Source organism: Anastrepha obliqua, chromosome 6, assembly GCF_027943255.1.
Source record: "Anastrepha obliqua isolate idAnaObli1 chromosome 6, idAnaObli1_1.0, whole genome shotgun sequence".
Classification (NCBI taxonomy): domain Eukaryota; kingdom Metazoa; phylum Arthropoda; class Insecta; order Diptera; family Tephritidae; genus Anastrepha; species Anastrepha obliqua.
Window position 1 is genome coordinate 79,497,056 of NC_072897.1, and position 21,321 is coordinate 79,518,376.

Sequence of the window (21,321 nt, forward strand, 5' to 3'; positions counted from 1 at the left end):
AGCCGACAGTCTTTGCAAACAATAATGCACAAAGATTTAGACTTATTTCCCTACAAAATTCAAATGGTTAACAAACTGAATGCAGCAGACTTGCCGATTCGCTTGGAATTTTGCCAGAAGATCCTGCAAATGGTGGAAGAAGACCAAAACATGTTAAACTGCCTTTTCATGTCTGATGAGGCCCATTTCGATTTAAACGGCAATGTGAACAAACAAAATTGTCGAATATGGAGTACTTCTAACCCACACGGCTATTCCTGTCGCAACTCTCAAAGCAGCAATGAACAACTTTTTACTAAGATGCCGCACTTGTGTCAACGAGCATGGGGGGCATTTAAATTCAATTATTTTTAAAACTAATATAGTTAAGCTACATTTAATAAAATTTAATGACCTTCAACTTGAAAAAAAATAAATGAATTCCATACACTAAAAAAAAAGTTATTTGAGTTTCTTAATGTAGCAAAATTCATCAGCCACCCTGTATTACATTTGATACTTTCCCCAAAAGAAATTGAATACCAACACAATCGGCGTAAAAAGCTTTATCGAGCCATTTTTTCAAATAGCCAAACGGTATTTTAATTTATATGCTTATTTTTTAACTCTTTTTTTTAGAAAAGTAAATTGTTAGTAAAAGTCAAAATTGTGTAGACTTTTTCTTCCACTAATATTTGAATCGTCACTACACATCCCTGCTGCTCTTCTTGCATCACCGTGTAACTAACATGGTATTGACAATTACCATTACAATGTTTTTTTTTTGATAATTTAAATTTTTACTATTTTATTATATTCAGTGCAAGTAGTAATTACATTTCATTATAAATACATCAAATATTACTTGAATAACTTCGTTTGCTTAGTTTCCTGAATTATATGCAGTAATAATTATAAGTTTCGAGAACAGCACATAATAGATACATGAATTAAGTACAAGTATTAAAAAAATATGCAACGAGAAATTTGTTCCTCATTCTGAGTGGAAAGTTGCATTTTTAGGCTACAGTATTGTATATATTTTAATGATTTTTGGTTGAATAATTAATGGTTTATCGATTATTGTAATGTTGAAATTGTGTAAGTTTTTTTGCTTAGGAAATTCATCATTCAAATGTTACTATAAAATTTAGTTGCTCTTGGCTCACCCTTTATTTCTTGTTTCTTCGGCTTTAGATGAGGCACAGCAAATAGGGATTTTTCGCATGCTTTAATATTAACTCATTCAACATTGCTCTGGCGGAATTCCATGTAGTGGATAACAACAAAGTACAAATAAAACCCAATACCACAAAAAGCAGGGCGGTTAGTGTAATTAGCTCTGAAAATTTGTATCAATAAATACATACTTAAATAGTTACATAAAAGTATACACTTTTTATTTAATTTGTATCTCCATTTTTTACTTAAACCATATAAATTGAAAAAAAACCTACAATAATTTGCGCACAACATGAACTCTACATGCATCTTCTTCATATTCATTAATTTTTTTATTTTTCTTCAATCCACAATTTGTATACAACTTTTTTTCCTTTTTGAGGTTGTCTCAGTTGTTCATTCCCCTTTTTCTTCCATAAAAATATTTATGCGTTCTTCCCTAGTACCTGTAGTTCGCATTATCTAATGTTTTCTTTTTTGAGAAGGTTTCTTCTCCGGTGCCTTCCTTAAAACACTTCTCACCGCGAAGCGAAGTCACCGGTGTGTATGATTTTATTTGTTTGTCTTAATATGATATTTATTAGAAATTAAGTAAATCCAGTTTGCATCTTTTGAGTTGCTGTTGAGAGTGCACAATAACAATATATATTATATATATGCATATTATTATGAATCGATAATCTCATCGCTATTTTGGTTGTACATAATTTTATCTGATACCATGGTACTTATCATAAGCCTCTTTCTTTTCGGCCTCTCTTCAAGCAATCCACCTTTATATATTTTGACGCCTCATATATCGTATCGTCTACATGCATGAAAGCTCGACTAGCTGGTTTAATTGTTTTAAATTAGCGTCTTATTAAATTTGGTTTGTTATATTGATTCAAAATGTTTTTGTTATTTTGTTGTTGAGCTAAGGCTTTAGCTATTGCCATCTTACATAATTATATGTTTCAACCGTTAATAGTTAGTGTGCTTACTGTCGTTCTGCAGGGGTCGTTCTACTTTTGTTGTTGGATAAAATCGAAAGTTGTTGCGCCGCTAATCTTGCCAGATGCGCTGCGATGAAAGTGCACATTCTGCCACTTGTTATCTCGTTTATGCCACACACGTGTTTCCTCCGATTGATGCGTATGCGCATGTCCTTGCCTGTATGGGGAGAAGAAATGCAGATAAAAGTTATGGAAAGTAATGGAAAATAATTAAAGTATACTCTTTTTTAGTATTTTTTTTAACTCCAGCCCTTACTTAGTCAATATTTTGAGGTCTGCTGTTTAAGCCTGCTTAAGCGAGTTGTACTATGAGTTTATTAGTTCATTAATCAGGACCAAAAGTAGCAGTTCTCAACTGGTTTAGAAAAAGAATAATTCAAAACGCACGCGGACTTCTTATTATAATCAGACTTTGGGACCTGAGCTTCTCATTCAAGCGTGGTCACTAAAACCACTGGACTCATATATTTATTGTTTAATGGTAGTTAGCGACTAAAGGAAAATGGTGCCAACCACTGAAGATTTGCTAGAAACAGTTCGACATCAGTATCCTTTGGATAGCAATCAAAGAAACATTTGGGGACGATTAAGAAGGCGGACATGGCCACGTAGTCGTTTTGAAAGCTCATCAGTCTCTTGAGTAGTACGGTTGCAAGTAGGCCTACCCCTTGGTGCAAACTGGTTGTATGCTAGGCTTGGGAGCCTACATAAAAAGAACTCGCCAATAAAACCATTTGAATGCCGAGAAACCGTACTAATTATATACCGGGGTAAGTAATTGTATTTTAATTGTATTGATCGACGATCTTTAGTTTCAATAATATGTTTCACGTCCATCAAAATCAATTTTTTTGTGTCAAGATAGGTAAACATGTTATCCGTTACCCTGGAACTGCGATTCGACACCATTATACTATATTTGTAAAATGCCATGAGAGATCGAAATTTTGGAGATAATCCAGAGCAGCTTCAGGCATATAAAAAGTGTACCGTCGGAGTTCATGAGATAAAACGATCGTGAGAAAATGGTTTGACAGGATGCGACACGGCGAACCCTGCCCTGAAAATCTCATGAACAAAATCGTATTCCATAAATAATGAGAATATTTGCTTTATCCACGCCTGTAGATACCGCATCGGCAGTAGGTTCAGGGTGGCGAACAATAAAATCAAGCATTTTTGCCATGAATAAATTTCCCATAAAAAACATGCTGTTGGCAAATATTATTATCAGATGGCATTAAGATAGTGATGACATAATTATACAAAGTACGTATATAAAAGGAGTTGTACCTTGGTAGTAAATGGTGTAGTGAGAGAGATAAGTTTACTCGACTGAAGGTTTTGACATTGATTTGCTATATTTGCATTCTCGAGTTTTTTTTCTATGCTCAAAAGTTCGAAGCATCAAAACTAAGTAAAATATAGCACTTATGTTGTTTTTTTTATCGAAAGTCACAAAAATTTATTTCCACAAAAGAAAAACGTTGACTGTTTCACGAATAAATTTAGTAATATATTAGGACTATGAATAAGTTCGTGCGGTTTTTTTTCGAAATTTGAAACTTTATTGACGTAAAATGGTTACAAATTTAATATTCAAAGTATTGTCCATCGCTTACTACTACTTTTTCCCATCTTTCTGGCAATTCACGGATTCCCTTTGTGAAAAATTCGGTCGGTTTTGCCGCAATCCACGAATCGATCCATTTTTTGACTTCATCGTAATTACGGAAGTGCTGGTCAGCCAGGCCATGTTGCATCGATCGGAAGAGATAGTAATCGGATGGCGCAAGGTCTGGACTATACGGCGGGTGGGGTAGGACATCCCATTTGAGCGTTTCTAAGTATGTGTTGACCACTTGTGCAACATGTGGCCGAGCATTGTCATGTTGCAAAATAACTTTGTCGTGTCTATCGGCGTATTGCGGCCGTTTTTCTCGCAGTGCTCGGCTCAAACGCATCAATTGTCGTCGGTAGACATCCCCCGTAATCGTTTCATTCGGTTTCAGTAGCTCATAATACACAACACCCAGCTGGTCCCACCAGATACACAGCATAACCTTCAGGCCATGAATATTCTGCGCCGACGTCGATGTTGAAGCATGGCCAGGGTATCCATACGTTGCCCGACGTTTTGGATTGTCGTAATGGACCCACTTTTCATCGCCAGTCACAATTCGATGCAAAAAACCCTTTCTTTTGTGCCGTTGAAGCAGTTGTTCGCATGCCATAAAACGGCGTTCAACGTCTCTTGGCTTCAATTCTACGGCACCCAATGGCCTACCTTTCGGATCATTCCCATGGCTTTTAAACGTTTGGAAATGGTTGATTGATCAACTCCCAAAGTTTTTGCAACCTCTTCTTGCGTTTGAGCCGGATCTTGATCGAGCAATTCCTCCAATTCGGTATCCATGAACTTTGGCGGCGCACCCTCGCGTTCTTCGTCTTCCAAGCCAAAATCACCACTTTTAAAGCGTGCAAACCACTTCTGGCACATTCGCTCAGCTAGAGCATGCTCACCATAAACTTCCACCAAGATACGATGACTTTCGGCTGCTTTTTTCTTCATATTAAAAAATTCCCCGCAAAAACACATTATTTGGCACGAAATTCGACATTTTCAAGTGTGGTAAAAATATTGTTGTTTACGCTTCAAATAAAAAACTTATACTGACGTTTGTGCCTTACGACAGTAGCTCTCCAACGAATGTTTGGAAATGTAGATCGATGGAATAATAATCAAGTTACGCCATCTGTTGTAAAACCGCACGAACTTATTCATAGTCCTATTACAAATTTAATGCTAATTTAGCTAAAGTTAAAGTAAAAATCATTTTCGTTGTTCGAATTTTGAAAATATGAATCATCTGAAGGTGACTTAAGATATTAAACTACTCTAGATCGTCAAAAGCTAACCTTTCTTTAAAAGTGTTTTACGAAGAAAAAAATTAAAGAAATGTAAAATATATTTATTAACCTTTATGAGCAAATATATAATATATTTATTTATATATTTTGAAATTCATTAAAAAAAGACATTTATACAGATGTTTCTCGCCACGTTCATTTCTAAGGAGAAAATATGTAATGTGTGCGCCAAATTAATATTTTCTTATTCTTCTTTCTTTCTGTTCAAGATTGTGGTCTTCCTATCCGTTTGAAAATTCTAGAATCATTTAACCCCTTACAGCAATATAAGACACTTCAGTTTTCAACATTAGTTAACACTTTGGGTTTAAAATTTTAGTATTTATTTACAGGACCTCAAGAAGCACGCCGGAAGAAAAATTAATTTTCTCCATGCTATTTTATTCTTATAAAAAAAACCTGCATCTGGCCATTTTTATACACAATTGCAGTTCAAAAAAAGTTTGGCAATTAACTAGAAATTGCATATACACTAATTCCTTTTGATTTAGCAGTTACATTTACAATAATTTGTCTTTAAGGGGGAAGTCTACTGTGAATTTTTCAAAAAATGGATTTTTTTTTTATTAGCTTAAAAAATACTTTGAACCCTCTTAAATAAGGTACAATATGTGTTACAGCTGGCTATATTTTTCTTCGTTGAAATTTCGACCTTTTCCCGAAGCGCTCCAAAGCGCGTACCTGCGGCACATGAAACTTTAAACGCATTTTTCTCGAAACTAAGTTTTTGTATACGGTGTACACGATATCTCGAGTTCTGATAAATGAATCAGCTTAAAAATTTAATTATATATTCTCTGTAATAGTGTCTCTCGTCTGACATAGGATTTTTTTGATATCGTTATTTGTTAAATTGTTATAAACAATAGTAACATCAATTTTAGGCAAAAAAAAAGAAAAAAATTTCAAGAATTTTTTTTTCAACGCCAAAATTTTTTATCGACATAATCCTACGTCAGACGAGAGTCAATACTATGTATGTGATAACAATATTTTGTTTTTTTGTTTTAGATCACCGAAACGTAAGATTTCATGTACACCGTTTAGGCACCTAAGAAAAGCGGACCTGCGCTTGCAGAAGTGCCACAGCGGCCATATTGAATATTTTGACTTAAAATTTTTTTTTCAAAAACTTAAATATATAATAAAGATAAGAGTTTAAATAGATTTTATGTACGAGCAATATTTTGTTAGAAATAAAATCCGGAAAATAAGCCTGTTTTTCCCCTTGCCACAGTAGACTTCCCCCTTAATATTTAAACATTCAGGGTGGTCCATTTAGTTGTTTCTTTTAGAAAATTCAAAAAATAACATGAATAAATGTTTTTCGGTATAATTTTGGTTCGTTTGAACGTTTCATTATTTATGGAACACGCTTCATGTGGCTGAATCGACTGGTATTCGCCTTAAGAGCCTAAATCGTTAATGGATTCTGCGCATGATACCAGTCCTTTGCGGCGGAGGTCCTTCATCGCCGAGACAGCTGATAATGCAATTACCGAACTTGATGCCCAAAAAATCGATTGTGGCATGGTGTCACAAAGCTTTTTCTTTTTGTTTCCTCGTTTTTATATATGTGCTCAACTTACTTGTCAATGTATTGTGTGAGACGAACATAGGCAATGCATGCTGCATCTTCTCCCAGTAAGTGAACATGAGGGTTCAGAATAGTAGTGTTGATGGCTTTGCAATTCTTGCCTAATACTATAAAGTTAAAAATAGATTAAACCAAATAAACACAGTTATAAAAAATTTAAAAATATCGAAATAAGTTATTACATATGTACATATAGGTATAAGCTCTTTAAATTCATTAGTTAAATAATATTTATTTAATTGGGATGATTATTGATAAAAAAGCAACTTTTTGCGATTACATAAAGTACTCATTATCCGAATTAAACAGCGATTAAAGTTAAAGTTAAGTTGATTCCGGTTACATCAGGAATTCGACAAGGGGATAGTTTAAGTCCAGCACTTTTCAATGTTATTATGGATGAAATTATAGAACAAGTTAAAACAGCGGCCTCGAGTTTCTGCATAACAAAAAACGAAGACGGCCTGCGGAGATTACTGTTCAAATCTGAGAACGGTGGAAAAAATTTAGTCCATGGTAATATCCAAACAGCCAAAAAAATTATCTACTTTTCGTAGTCGGCTTTAAACTGCAGGGTTCTCCATTTGTGGAACGACATCAAGACTCACTCCACAAACAGGAGGAGCTCGGCCAAATTCCCAAAAAAATTGTAAGCGCCAATTATATTGAGCGTTCTTTTCTCTAAATTTTGCCCTCTAACTGGGCAAATAGGCAACATTTTCTACCTTGCACAAAAAGTGAAAAGTAAACACTCGATAGGTCACTTTTGAAATACATTTTTGTTTAACACTTACTTGGTAGGAAATATACATATTTAATTTATAATATTGCTGTGTTCTTATCTTTTACCTTCCTCTTTTTTTAGATACAAATCATTTAAAAAAAAATTTCAGCAGAACTTTGAAGTTTACGCAAACGTTCATTGTGACCACAAACTACTTTTTTTCAATAGTTGAAATTGGGATTTTTAGATTATGCGCTATTTTTTTTTAATGATTTGCCACTGTGTTAAAATATTTCTTCGTGTAATCCTAATGTTTTTATGTTATACAAGTATGATATATGAATTAGTGCCTTACAATTTTGTGAGCAACTTTTTTATTGTTATTTTTTATACACCTTAAAAATCCCATTTTAAATGACACTTCGCTTAAAGAAATTTATTTATTTACTAATAATATGTTGTCACTTGTTTATATACATGCTAGCATAACACAGTCATTATTAACAAACTCACCATAGGAAAAGTTAACGAAATTACGAACATTACAAGTCATATCACAAAAGACTTGCAAAATGATAAAAGCAAAGAAATTGAATCATTTTTAAAACTAAAATATAAACTGGAAATTTTGAAGGAAGAAATTGTAAATATCGCATACGCAATACACTGGGCAAAAGCCCACGTCAAGTAAAGAAATAGATATTGCCAAACAAATATTTGATAAAGATAATATTCCATTTATAAACTTAGATGAGGCTCTTGAATTTTCAGAAATTAAAATAGTAACCAATGGCAAAACAATAATCTACATTATAAGTTTACCCCCAGTAGAATCCGAAATTTGTAAAACAATAGACATTAGACCGTTAAGAAAAATAATAAAATCAATAAAATTAATTTCAAATCAATCCTTAATTGCGAAAACAATCTTTACGGAATATTAGGAAATTGTAAACAGTACAACTCACTCCAAATATGTTCAAAAAACAATGTATTAGACTTAAGTAACGAATATTGTATAAGAAATCTATGAAGTAGCCGGTTGCCAAATTGCACAGTGACCAACAGCGAACACATTCCAGATCGAGGAACTATCACCAGGCATCATATTCTTAAACGATTTTAGAGGAGAAATCTTAATTAATGAAGAGCCCACATCCGATAACGGTACATTCATAATTCACTACAGCAACGCTACAATTACAATCAACAAGAAACATTTTTCCAATGCAGAAAGATCGTCACACAAGCCCCTACCCGCTATACTTCAAACATTTTCAGAAACAAATAAGAGCGAAGAAACCTTATCATTACAAATGCTAAAGCAGCTACACCTCAATAACACAAAACAAATAATTTCCACAAAATCAATCAACTACTTTAATTACGCCACCAACATCAGCCTACTGACAGTACTAATAGTCATCATCCTACTCCTAGCAAAGTCGTTAACCTTGACCCGAGAAGGCCAAAAAGAATCGATCCATTAAGTTGATAGGACAGCGGTACGTTCGACCTTAAAAGGGGGGCTTGTTAGCATAACACAGTATACAAATCTACACGCTAACCAAACAAACAAACAAAATCGCTGACGTTGCAGCGCGTGCAGAGCCAAGCATCAAATATCATACTATTGATCGCGCATTTGCAAAAACTGCTGACGATACGTCTGGCCATAAGACACCCTTACGCAAAGCCAACGTATTGCACTTAAAAGTGCAATTCCCACATTCTGAAATATTCCATCACCAGCATCACATAGTCATAACTTAGTCAAAAACGAACCGATTTTAATGATTCTGGGTTCACAATGATCGTCATTACTTACACGAATGACTTCATGTAGAAACAATTTCAAAAAACTAGTTGAACATTTTTTAATTTTCAAAAAACAAAAAGTGCGAAACAGGTTTTTTACTGAAAAATTCATTACTTAAAAACAACTCATTTTAGCTACTGGGCATTCAGCTCAATTGAAGTTTGAGGTGTTCTCTTGATTTTTTTTTCATTTTTGCTAAATAAAAAATTTTCAACTACTTTTTTGCAATTGTTTCTACATGAAGTCGCTCGTGTAAGTAATGACGATCATTTTAAACCCAGAATTATTAAAATCGGTTCATTTTTCACTAAGTTATGGGCATTTAAAAAAAAAATTTTCTTATTTAATTAAAAAAAATCGATTTTGAGCCGAAAAACAAAATTGCCGATAACTCTTGAAAAAGATTTTTTTCGGACGAACAAAAAAATACGTGTCTCATTATTTTGACCAGAGAGCAACATATTTGAGTTACAACGAAATCGAAGAACATGACCCCAATTGAAATGGAAAGCATCAAGTATATATGTATGTGTGATAAGTATATATGTGTGTAAACGATCCACTGTATTGTTTTTACTAACTTCACACTTTCGACGCGTCGGTTGAAAGAAAAATATTTTAGAAAAATGCGATCACTAACTTAAGCTAAATTTTGCTAAATGCACATAAAAACTATTTTATTTATGTGTGGAGATACGTTTCGTATGATATAGATTGATGAACACATGTGGCAGCGAATTCAAATAAAGGGTGTTTTTTTAGAGGTTAGGTTTTCAAGTTGGCACTACTTTTTTCGTAGATGGTCTTTTTGACAGCTGTCACTTGATTTATGCTCAGTTTGGTTTGCCATTTCATAATGAATAGACTTACACCTGAACAACGTTTGCAAATCGTGCAAATTTATTACGAAAATAATGGTTCGGTTCGCGCGACGCATCGAAGAAAATTTTGTTCAGCGATGAAGCTCACTTTTGGTTGAATGGGTATGTCAATAAGCAAAATTGTCGCATTTGGAGTGAACATAATCCACAAGCCATTGCTGAGACGCCGTTACATCCTCAAAAAGTCAGTGTTTGGTGTGTTCTATGGGCAGAGGGAATCATTGGTCCATATTTCTTTAAAAATGAAGCCGGCCATAATGTTACAGTCAATGGAGAGCGTTATAGAGCCATGATTAATGACTTTTTCGTGTCGGAATTGGACGATGTTGATGTGGACGACCTTTGGTTTCAACAAGACGGCGCTACATGCCATACAGCCAACGCAACAATCGATTTATTGAAGCAAACTTTTGGTGAGCGCATTATCTCGCGCCGTGGACCTGTGGCGTGGCCTCCAAGATCGTGCGATATAACACCGCTGGAATATTTCTTGTGGGGCTATGTGAAGTCGCTTGTCTACGCAGATAAGCCCGAGACGATTGACGTCTTGGAAGAGAATATTCGGCGCGTTATTGCTGACATACGGCCCCAATTGCTGCAAAAAGTGGTCGAAAATTGGGCCTCTCGGCTGGAATTTATTCGAGCCAGCCGCGGCGGCCACTTGCCCGAAATCATTTTTAAAACATAATGGCAAACCCTTATCTTTATAATAAAGCTAAATTCTTGGCCATAACATTAAATCATATACGTTTTATTTCATCTTGAAAACCTAACCTCTAAAAAAAACACCCTTTACATACCACTTATTGTTACGAGAGTGTCATAAGAAAAATTTTAAAAACGAACATGTTGTATAAAAAATGCATAGCAGTATTGAATATCAATATCTCATAAGATGAAAATATGCCCTATAAAATCAGCCATTTTACATTTTTAGTTTTTTTTTTGACAAAATGATTCAATCAATCTATATTTTGTGGCCAAATACAACATCGTACCGTATGCGACCATCGGCCAATGGGACTTAATCTCGTTCCTAAAACTGAAAATACCCATGTAAAGATGGAGGTTTTACACGATTGAGGAGATAAAGGATTACTTTGAACGACCAAAATACATATTGATGAATAAATACATATTTTTCGAGAAAAAAGTTAGGTTAGGTTAGGTTGATATGGTTGCCCAGGGAATGGGCACACTTGGACGAAGAAGGATTCGTCCTTTGTGATGCCATTAAGGAGGGGTGAGGCGGGAGAGAAAGACCGATGGGATACAGGGAGAGGGCGGGGAGAGGTGGTGCTGGGATGGTTAGGAGCGTGCGGATTACGAACGATGACTATGTTTGCGTCAACCGCTTTATACTGCTGATGAAATTCATCAGATTTTTAATGTCAGCGCCAGCTACATCAGCAGGCGTGACAAAGAAGTAGGAGCCAAGATGCCTAGATCTTAGCCCCGCCAGAGCAGGGCAGCTAAGGAGAAGGTGCTGAGATGATTCCACCTCATCCTCCATACATCCAGCGCAAAAAGGACTCGAGGTGATTCCAAGTCTCACAGCATGCATTCCTCGCGCATTGTGTCCTGTGAGAAAGAAGTTAGCCTCCCAAAAAAACTACCTGGGAAACATAAAACGGCTCAGTGAAAGAACGAGCGAAAATGTCATCATCAACGACAACACATGATTTCAACGGTGCCCCTCAATTATTATTATTAATATAATTATTACTCATCTTTGTTAATATTTTTTCTCATAGTCTATTTTACACTTATTCTTAATTTTAATACAATTTTGTTTTAAATGCTTCTGACTTTTACTGATTGGAAAGGGTGATTTATAGGTATTTAATACTAATATATTTCTTCGGAATATACTCATATTATGCTCATTCTTTAAATTCTCTTGAAGGGTGTTAAATAGTTGAGTTTTTGGCGTATAATGCAAGGAGAGCCTTTATATATATATATATCGGCATTATACGCCGAGTTTTGGTTCCCCAAAAACGAAGATTTTGCTCATGATGATTTTCGACATAAAATCATATTCTTCATTGTTAAGATTTCGGATTGCTTGACAGTATTTCACGTGGCTGACGATCAGCAGTCATTAACTGATGTACTGCTTGCACTTTGTTATGGAACATGTGTACTTAGATCTTTCCCGCTCTAGGGTCCGTCCGGTGATGCCCAATTCCGTGGCGCGTCGTCTAAATGACGATACTTCGTTCTCAGTGCCACCGGCAGCCACAACTAGTCCGGTGGCGGCCCCGCCCTGCAAGGTCTCGTGTGTTTCAATCTGTTCAAGCCTGCCAGCAAAGGGCTGAAATGCTTGTCTATTATTATTTAGTCTATGAATATAAGTTTCTTACAGACTAATTACAACTAAAAGTAGAAGAACTATCGCACATGATGTAAATTAAGCAGTCAATTCTGCCTTTAAGTCTTTCTTACTTCCTACGACTTTAGGCTAATCAAAAGCAAGCGAGCTTGATAGGAATTTTTTCAACAAAGCGAAAAGAACATAGAGCATATTTAAAAAAATTTTTTTTTACCCCATTAAGGTTCTGTGGGTTTGGAACTATTTCACCTCACAAACCCTATTACCGAGTAAGCTTTGGAAATAATATGACTTATATCTCTTTCAAATGAAAATTTACTCAAAGAAATAACACAAAAATCTTTAATTTCACTCAAGTTTTGGAACAGAGTATAAGATACTTTGCAAGACGTCGGCAAGATATCACATGGGCTGATGAGTCCCGGGCCTATCATAGAGAACACTTGATTTTGTTCAATATTAGCTTTATTCATTAATGTAATTTCCATCAAGAACAACGCAATCAATACAGCGCCGCTCTAACATTTCAGTACCACTTTTAACGGCTTTACGCCCCTTATGAAGTCCATAAGATTTCTGTCATGTCATGTGAGAACACCCACGAAATTCGAGAGCCTCAAAAAATCGGTCAACCGCCCCCAATCTACACGTGGCCAAAAGGATTTCGCGACCTTACAAGTTTGTATACTTTCGCAATGCCCGCTGAGTTGGTGTGAAGCACATTTTCCAGGAGCAGACTGCAGGTAGTCAAGGGCATCCCAATCCTCTCCCTTCGGGCGCAAATCACCTCACATGACCCTTGTCTGGCCAGCTCATCCGTCTCACAGTTTCCCGCATTGTCACTGTGACCGGGAACCCAGCCTTATATTAAAAAAATCGGATGCAATTGAAAGTGACTCAGGCATTCCCTGACCAGTTTCGAATGCACCATCATTGATCCGAGGGCTCAATTGCCGCTTGGCTATCGGAGGAAATACATATTTACTTTCTTGACAGTTGGTATGCATATAAGTAGCCAGTCAACTGTTTTTGAGTGCGACTACCTCTGCCTGGAACACACTGCAGTGGTGCGGTCTTTGAATTTGACTCTGATGGGGAGCTCCCTGCGGAATACTCCTTCGCCAACCCTTCCTACCTCCTTTGACCCATCCGTGAATAAGTTCACGAGGCACTGTCTCCAACTGTAGCCCCCGTCTACTCCTTTAATGGAATGTGCGTGGAGAAGGTTTCGCTAGGACTAAACGAGGGAGATGAACCCAAGGACACTTAAGTGCCCTTAAGTGAGGTCGAGCCTATAACCCGAACTCTCCATCTGATTGCGGTTCGTGCAGCGGAAATGCCTGCGATGTCTACAGGTACCAGATTTAACATTGCGTCAAGCGCTAGAGTAGAAGTAGTTCGAAGCGCCTCACTGATTCCAATGAGTGAAGTCCTTTGAACTCTCTACAGCTTGACTCCATATAACAAAATTGGCTTTATAATAGTGTTATAGAACCACAATACAACCCTGAGCGAAAGGCCCCATCTTTTGCCAATTGCGCCCTTACATCCATACAAGGCGATTGTTTCCTTCCTTACTCCTTCCTCAATGTTGAGCTTCCTCGTAAACTTACTGTCAAGGATGATACCCAAGTACCTCACCTTGTCAGAAAGCAACAACGGAGCGCCCCCTATTGAGGAAAGTTCAACTCTGGGTATTTTATATTTCCTCGTGAATAGGAGCTGCGTCTTGGGAGTATTCACCGATAGGCCGGAATCCGTTGTCCATCTGACAACTACGTCCATCAAATCGTACAGAGCTTAAATCAATTTACCTCTAACAATTAGTTCCATGTCATCCGCGTAGTCAATCATCCTGCAGCCTCTTCTCACCAGCTCCTCCACCATTGACAACGACAACCCAGAGGAGTGGTGAGGAAACAACGCCTTGCGGGGTGCCACTACGCACCTGCCGGCGAAGGGAGACGCCGCCCTACTCTACCACGACTATTCTGTCGCTAAGCATTCTGCAGATAAGTCTGGTAAGGTCAGCTCCGACACCCAGTTTTCCCAGAGACTTAGTAATTGCCTCCGGGAGGACGTTATTAAAAGCCTCCTCAATGTCGAGGAAGGCGCCCACCCCAAGCTCTTTCTGATACAGAAACTCCTCAAAATTTTTTGCAATTGTATTCAGATTCCACCTATCTATCTTTACAATAAGCATGTTGGGTATGTGACAAACGACCCCGAGGAATTTCGCTTTTTATGTGCAGGTCCACCAGACCCTCAAGGGTTTCCAGCAAGAAGGATGAAAGGCTGATTGACCTGAAGTACTTAGGGATGAGATATGAGCTCTTGCCTCTTGCCTTGAGTATGAAGACAATCCTCGCGACCCTCAATGTTCTTGGAATATAGCCCCTGGCTCGCATATATAGGGCTCAACGGTATGACATCTCCGCAGATTTCTGCAGTTGGGCAGGTATGATGACGTGAGGACCAGAGGACTCGAAGGGTCTAAAGGAGTCAATGCCCCAAGCCAGGCGGCGCTTATCCCGCAACCAGCTATGGATTCGAATACAGGTTGGTGTGCTTACCAGGTCGGTGTTACTATATGCTGGGTTCGTCGGGAAATGCGCATCCAGAAGCAACTTTACTGATTCCTCGCCGCTCAACCCCCAACGTCCCGATTCAGTTCAAGGGAGGGGAACTCCTCGTGAATTTTCGTCTAAACCTGGAGGCATCAGCACTCCACGCTTTCACAGAAGCTTCTTCAAGAGTCCCTCTTACCCTTCCTAATTTCCGACTTAAAGATTTCTAGCTCTATTTTACACAGTTTCAAGAGCAAGAGAATGAATTCTTTTAGCCCTGTTGAATAGGCGTCGCCACGAAGCCCTAAGCTCAAATAGTTCAGTTGCCTCCCAAGGCGGTTATTTCTTCCTAGGGAGAATTCTAAGTGGACAAGAGCTTTCAATGGGCACTGTTGCAAGCTGAGATGAAAATCTCCACCAATTCGTCGATAGATCTAGAAGTTCAGCAGATTTCTGCAATACGTATCCCAGTCCGTTCTCCTCAGGAGGATTTTTTTTGGACGGGTTTTATTGAGACAGAACTAAATATACCTATGATCTGAGAAAGAGTGAGTATTAAGCCCTCTCCAATCGCAGATTCGGTTAAACAGTGTGGAAGAAGTCATAGTGAGGTCAAGCACCTCTTCTCTGGTTGCGGTAATAAAAGTAAACAAGTACTCGTTTAAAATAACATCAAAAAGTGGCTCACTTCTCTCGGTGATATTAGAACTTCCACAGCAGGTGTGATAGGAACTCGCGTCAGTTCTTATAATAACACGGTTTTCCTGCGTTTCGCTTCAGCGAGGGCTTCCCTTAGCACCACCGGAGTTGGCTCCTCCTAGTCATCATGTGCCATGTAGACCGACATCAACTTCCACAGCAGGTGTGATAGGAACTCGCGTCAGTACTTATAATAACACGGTTTTCTTGCGTTTCGCTTAAGCGAGGGCTTCCCTTAGCACCACCGGAGTTGGCTCCTCCTAGTCATCATGTGCCATGTAGACCGACATCAACTTTCCATCAGGAAGTTTGCCAAAATTAATGCCTTAAATTCTTTCCTGATGAGCATACTTGATCTTGGCTTACCTGTCCAGCTGTGCGCCACTCGTTTGTAGCTTTTCGTCCTAAGCCCAAAAACGGCGCTACTGCTCAGCCACGGCTTCTGGATCAGGACTATACCAGCTCCACCTTGTTCAAGGTGGAGTAACAAATTAGCGGACGCCGCCCTAGAGTCTAAGATTTATCTGAAGAATAATCATCTTCCATGATCCTCTCCAGCACCTCAAGGGTGGGGTCCGACGAGACGGATTCTACTTCCATATTAACAGGAGCTTCCTTTATTTTCCCATCACCTCCGGATGTGCAGGTGCATACCCTCTGACATCGGTATGATAGACCTTAAGAACTACCTTCTCGGAGCCATAGGTTATGGCACTCTTTGTTTCAGCGAGAATCAGCGCTTGCCGATAGGGTCCCTCAGTGTTCTCCACCTTGAACCCTCCAGTTCTGCTCGGAAAGTTTTGGATTACATTAGCGCAGGTATTCCTCCATCACTTCGGAAATAGATCCTTTTTGTCCACTGCCTTCAGCTTGGTTCCCTTTCGTACCTCCCCCACCAAGGCCACTGCCGCCCTGTACATACACCGTTCGTTAGCGCGGACCAGCCTCTTGTAGGTATGTGTCGTAATGCCATCCGGCACTCTTAGAGGTTGAAGCGTGGGGGGTCCTGGTTTTCGCTGATTACCCTCATCAAAACTGCAGAGATGGCGGACGCGACGTTCTTCCATCCCTCCCTAGAAATTGCGCCGTCGTCCCTGCCGTTTTCCATCACTCCATTGAAATATGCCTGACAGAAAGGTGGCAACGCTGGAATAACGAGCATAGCACTTCGTTCCTATATTTCCATTTAAAACGACAATGGATTTATTTTTACCAACATCCGGAAATCCAAACAGTAGCGACGAGGTGGTAAGTTTTTTTCTTTAGAAATGAAAGAAAAAAAAACAGGTAAAATTAATTCAGAGCAAATGCAATCATTTTTAACCAAATACAACGCAACGGGAACAGGTTAGCGCGGTTATGCAAGGTCTTACAACACAACTCATTTCATCGAGATCTAGTGATCCATTCGATGGGCTCTTACCCAATCATTCAAGGGAATTTGTCTTCGCCTGTACTGTAGACAAATTAAAGTAATTATTTGGGAGTCAAAAATTCCAAATCAGTATGAGGTACAACTGCCTTCAAATGGCAAAATCTTCCCACATGGACTTTAGCCCATACGCAGCGGAGATCAATAAACAGTGTGAAAACTTCAAGTTAAGTAGTGTAACTTTAGATCAGTTCGATAATAGGACTTAAAGCCAAATTAGACTTCGAAATAAGAACTCGAATGTTATATATATTGATGTGTCCAATATATTTAACATTCGGGTCCTTATATCGAAGCCAACACGGGGGTAAGCAAATTCCTTGCAAATGTGCAGAAATTAAAGAATCGGAAAATAAAATAATTTAATGTTTGAAGATTATTTCATGCAAATGTTGGCCGCGACTGCGCTTCAAATGGTCCATCCGCTTAGTCCAATTTTGGCATACTCTTTCCAATGCTTCGGCCGGTATCTCACATATAAATGCTTTAATGTTGTCTTCCAATGCGTTAATTGAAGTGGGCTTGTCTGAATAGACATGAGTTTTAGCCCCACAAAAAATAATCTAAAGGCGTTATATCGCACGATCTGGGTGGCCAATTGACAGGTCCCGAACGTGAAATAAAATGTTCACCGAACTCGCCTCTCAACAAGTCCATTGTTACGCGTGCTGTGTGGCATGTGGCACCGTCTTGCTGAAACCACATGTCATGTAAGTCAAGCTCTTGCATTTTGGGTAAAAAAAAAGTTGGATATCATTTTACGGTAGCGCTCACCATTCACAGTTACGGAACGATTCGCAGCATCTTTGAATAAGTACGATCCAATGATACCTCTAGCCCATAAACCGCACCAAACTGTGACCTCTTCTGGATACATTGGTAGCTCTTGCAATTCTTCTGGCTGATCTTCACTCTAAAATCGACAATTCTGCTTATTTACGTACCCATTGATCCAAAAATGAGCTTCGTCGCTGAACACAATTTTATGATAAAAAAGTGGATCTTCGGCCAACTTTCCAAGAGCCCATTCACCAAAAATTCTGCGTTGCGGTAGGTTGTTCGGCTTCAATTCTTGCACCAGCTGTATTTTGAAAGGCTTCACACCTAAATCCTTTAGCAAAATTTTCCACGTTGTTGAGTAACAGACGCCCAATTGCTGCGAACGACGACGAATCGATAATTGATGGTCATCATTAACACTGGCCGATACAACTGCGATATTTTCTTCAGTTCGCACTCTACGTAAGTGTGTTGGGGGTTTGATGTCGAATAATGTAAATTTGGTTCTAAATTTAGTCACAAAAACTCGAATAGCCGTTTCAGTGGGTCGATTAAACTGACCATAAAATGGAAGAAGCGCGCGATAAACTTTCTTAACAGAACACGCATCTTTATAATAAAATTCAATGGTTTGCAAGCGTTGTTCGTTTGTAAGACAATTCATGGTTAAATTATAGACCAAATTGAAAATGTTTGACAGTGAAACAAGACACGAAACGTGCGTCAGCTGTTTAAGCCAACTATTTAAAAAGAGAATAGCTAAAAAATCACCCGTTATAAGACATGCATTCGACTAATTCTAACGTATGCAGCGGAAGAAAGAGCAGACACTTCTATAACGCAGCAGTATATTGGCAAAGGAAAACAGTACGGACAATAACAGGATACACATTGCATGAAATAATACCAAATGACGAAATTAGAGAAATTTGTGATGTAACAGACCAAAACCGGAGGATAAGAGGAAAAAATATTATAATATTCGCAGAATGTGGACCGAACGCATAGCAAGTATGGTGATGAATGGCAGAATAGTCCACACTTGACCACCCGGGCGGCCACCATCTCTTAGGCGCGAATGCTGGACATCCGAGTCCACTTAACTGCAGTCAAAGTTATCCAAATATAGTGTTGTAACCTTTTTTATATTTCTTTTTTGACAGTGAGGTTGGGTTGAAAATGCCTTTGCACCATATAGTAACCGTCGTTACTAAGTGTGAGGTGATTCCATTAAAAACGTGCCTCTTCTTCTCTTGGATTTTGTCTGCCAAAATAAGGTAGTTAAAATGATGCTACGACTCCCATTGGATTTCTGCACCAGAGAGCTGTATGACAATCCAAACACTAAGATTGTTTCAAATTAAATACGAACTTCTCTGAAACATTTCAAATTTCGTCCTGTTTTCCGGACAATCTGCTGGTATCTGTTTAATTAAGCCATGGCTTCTGAGATATAAAGCGGATTTTTTCCATAGTAGTTTTTTCCTTTGACAAACTCTTTTAAAACACCGAAGCCTATGATATATATAAATATAATGATGTAGAATTTTAATATAATATTAATTAATTGAATTTTGTGGAACAACATCTGCATGCAGACCACAAATAGGAGGGGGAGGTCGGGCAGACAACCAAAAAAAGTGCAAGAGCTAATTACAGGGTGTGCCATCTTTTATGTCGGTATGAAAATATTGAATAACTTTATTTGATTCGGTTATTTGCAATTTATTAAAACTAATTTTTGAATGCAATATCAATCAAGTGGCCACCTTTATCAGCAATCACAAACTGCGATATTTTTTCTGCGTCTGTCATCACTTTGTCAAGTATTGCGGGTTTCAAAGCGTCGATTTCGGTTGTTTCGTTGTAAAGCGATCCATGGTTAAAATTGTACAGAATTGACGTATCGAAAACATGTATGTATGTTGAAGTTGATCGGTTGGTAAACGACAAAGTTATTCAGCGTTTACATATCGACATAAAAGATGACATATATATACATATACATATATATATGAGGTTTGTTAAAAAAAAGGCGAATTTTCAAATTCCGCAGGCTACGTACATGACTTTCGATTATTATTATTTTTAATGTTGGTACACTCGTCTCGAAGATATGTTCACGGTTTTAGCAATATGTTGTAGCATGTTGTTTGTTTGTGAGAGACATAAATAAGACAAAAAATGTTGAGAAAGTGAAGAAAATTGTTATGGAGAATCGTCGAAACACATTTAGAGAAGTTTCTGAGGATGTCGGCACATCGGTTGGCTTATGCTATGCAAACATTTCGGAAATTTTGGGCATGAAGCATGTGGCAGCGAAGTTCGTTCCAAAATTTCTGAATTTTGACCAAAAACCACGTCGCATGAGCATCGCTCAGGAATTGTTAAATGACGTCAACGATGATCCAGATTTGCTTAAAAGTGTCATAACTGATGAATCATGGATATATAATTATGACATCAAAACTAAAGCCAAATCGTCTCAATGGAAGAGTCCAGGAGAGCGAAGAGTTGACGAATCAGAACAGAAAATGGCCGAACACGCAAAACACTGGTCTTATTTATGCCTTTCACAACAAACTAAATATGATACAGGCTTTGATTGAAAAGTAATGAGCCTTCCCGCGCGGAGCGCCAGCCAAGCGAACCACCGAATCGGCTGGTGAGGGATCGTTGGACCTTCCCCTTCCACTAGAAACCGGTCCCAGTTCTCTGGCAACAGCGGTGCAGTCAACATCGCTCCGCGCGTGAAAGCTGTTTTAAAAGTGTGTTAGGATGTTGCAGTGTCGAAAATGCAGCGATCGTTGGAGCAACGTGTTTGAATTTAAAAAACGTTTCCTGCAGGGGAAGGACCCAAAAGGTCTAATAAATTTTGCTTAAAAAAATAAGGCTCATTACTTTTCAATCAAAGCCTGTATATTGCTCAAACCATGAACATATCTTCGAGACATAAAAAATAATAATCGAAAGTAAAATGCACGTAGCCCGCGAAATTTGAAAGCTCGCCGTATTTTTTGAACACACCTTATACAATATAATATTAATATTAAATAAATATTGTAACGTTTCTCTACTTAATAAAATCTTATATCTCCATCTTTGTAACTGAAACTGCAAAAATATTGCAATGTTTTCTGTTCGCGAACGCATTAAATATGAACAGGAATGCATTGGCATCACTAAGTGGGCATTACATTGTCGACATATATGATTTTCTTTTAGAAGATGGCTAAAGATGAAACGTAAGTTGAAAACACTTTACTATAATATATTCAATAATTAATATTTTTGGTGATTGGCGATGAACGTATAATAGACAAAATTATTTGTGGCAACGCTACCCAAAAATAACAGGCATTTTTCTGCCAAAAGAACTATTGGTAAGAAAGCAGTGCTG

The 21,321-nt window shown here is 38.0% G+C and overlaps 1 protein-coding gene across 1 annotated transcript in view; it reads right to left on the bottom strand.

Annotated features, from left to right (window-relative positions):
* Window positions 1-1,157: 1,157 nt before the first annotated feature.
* The window catches only part of LOC129250807 (calcium/calmodulin-dependent protein kinase type II alpha chain-like), a gene marked incomplete at its 5' end in the record, with an annotated part of 91,884 nt that continues 71,720 nt past the window's right edge, over window positions 1,158-21,321 (bottom strand). The window contains 2 exons of the mRNA XM_054890392.1: window positions 1,158-2,313; window positions 6,677-6,791. Of these exons, the coding sequence (XP_054746367.1) occupies window positions 2,166-2,313; window positions 6,677-6,791 (263 nt within the window). The remainder of the gene's footprint in view (window positions 2,314-6,676; window positions 6,792-21,321) is intronic.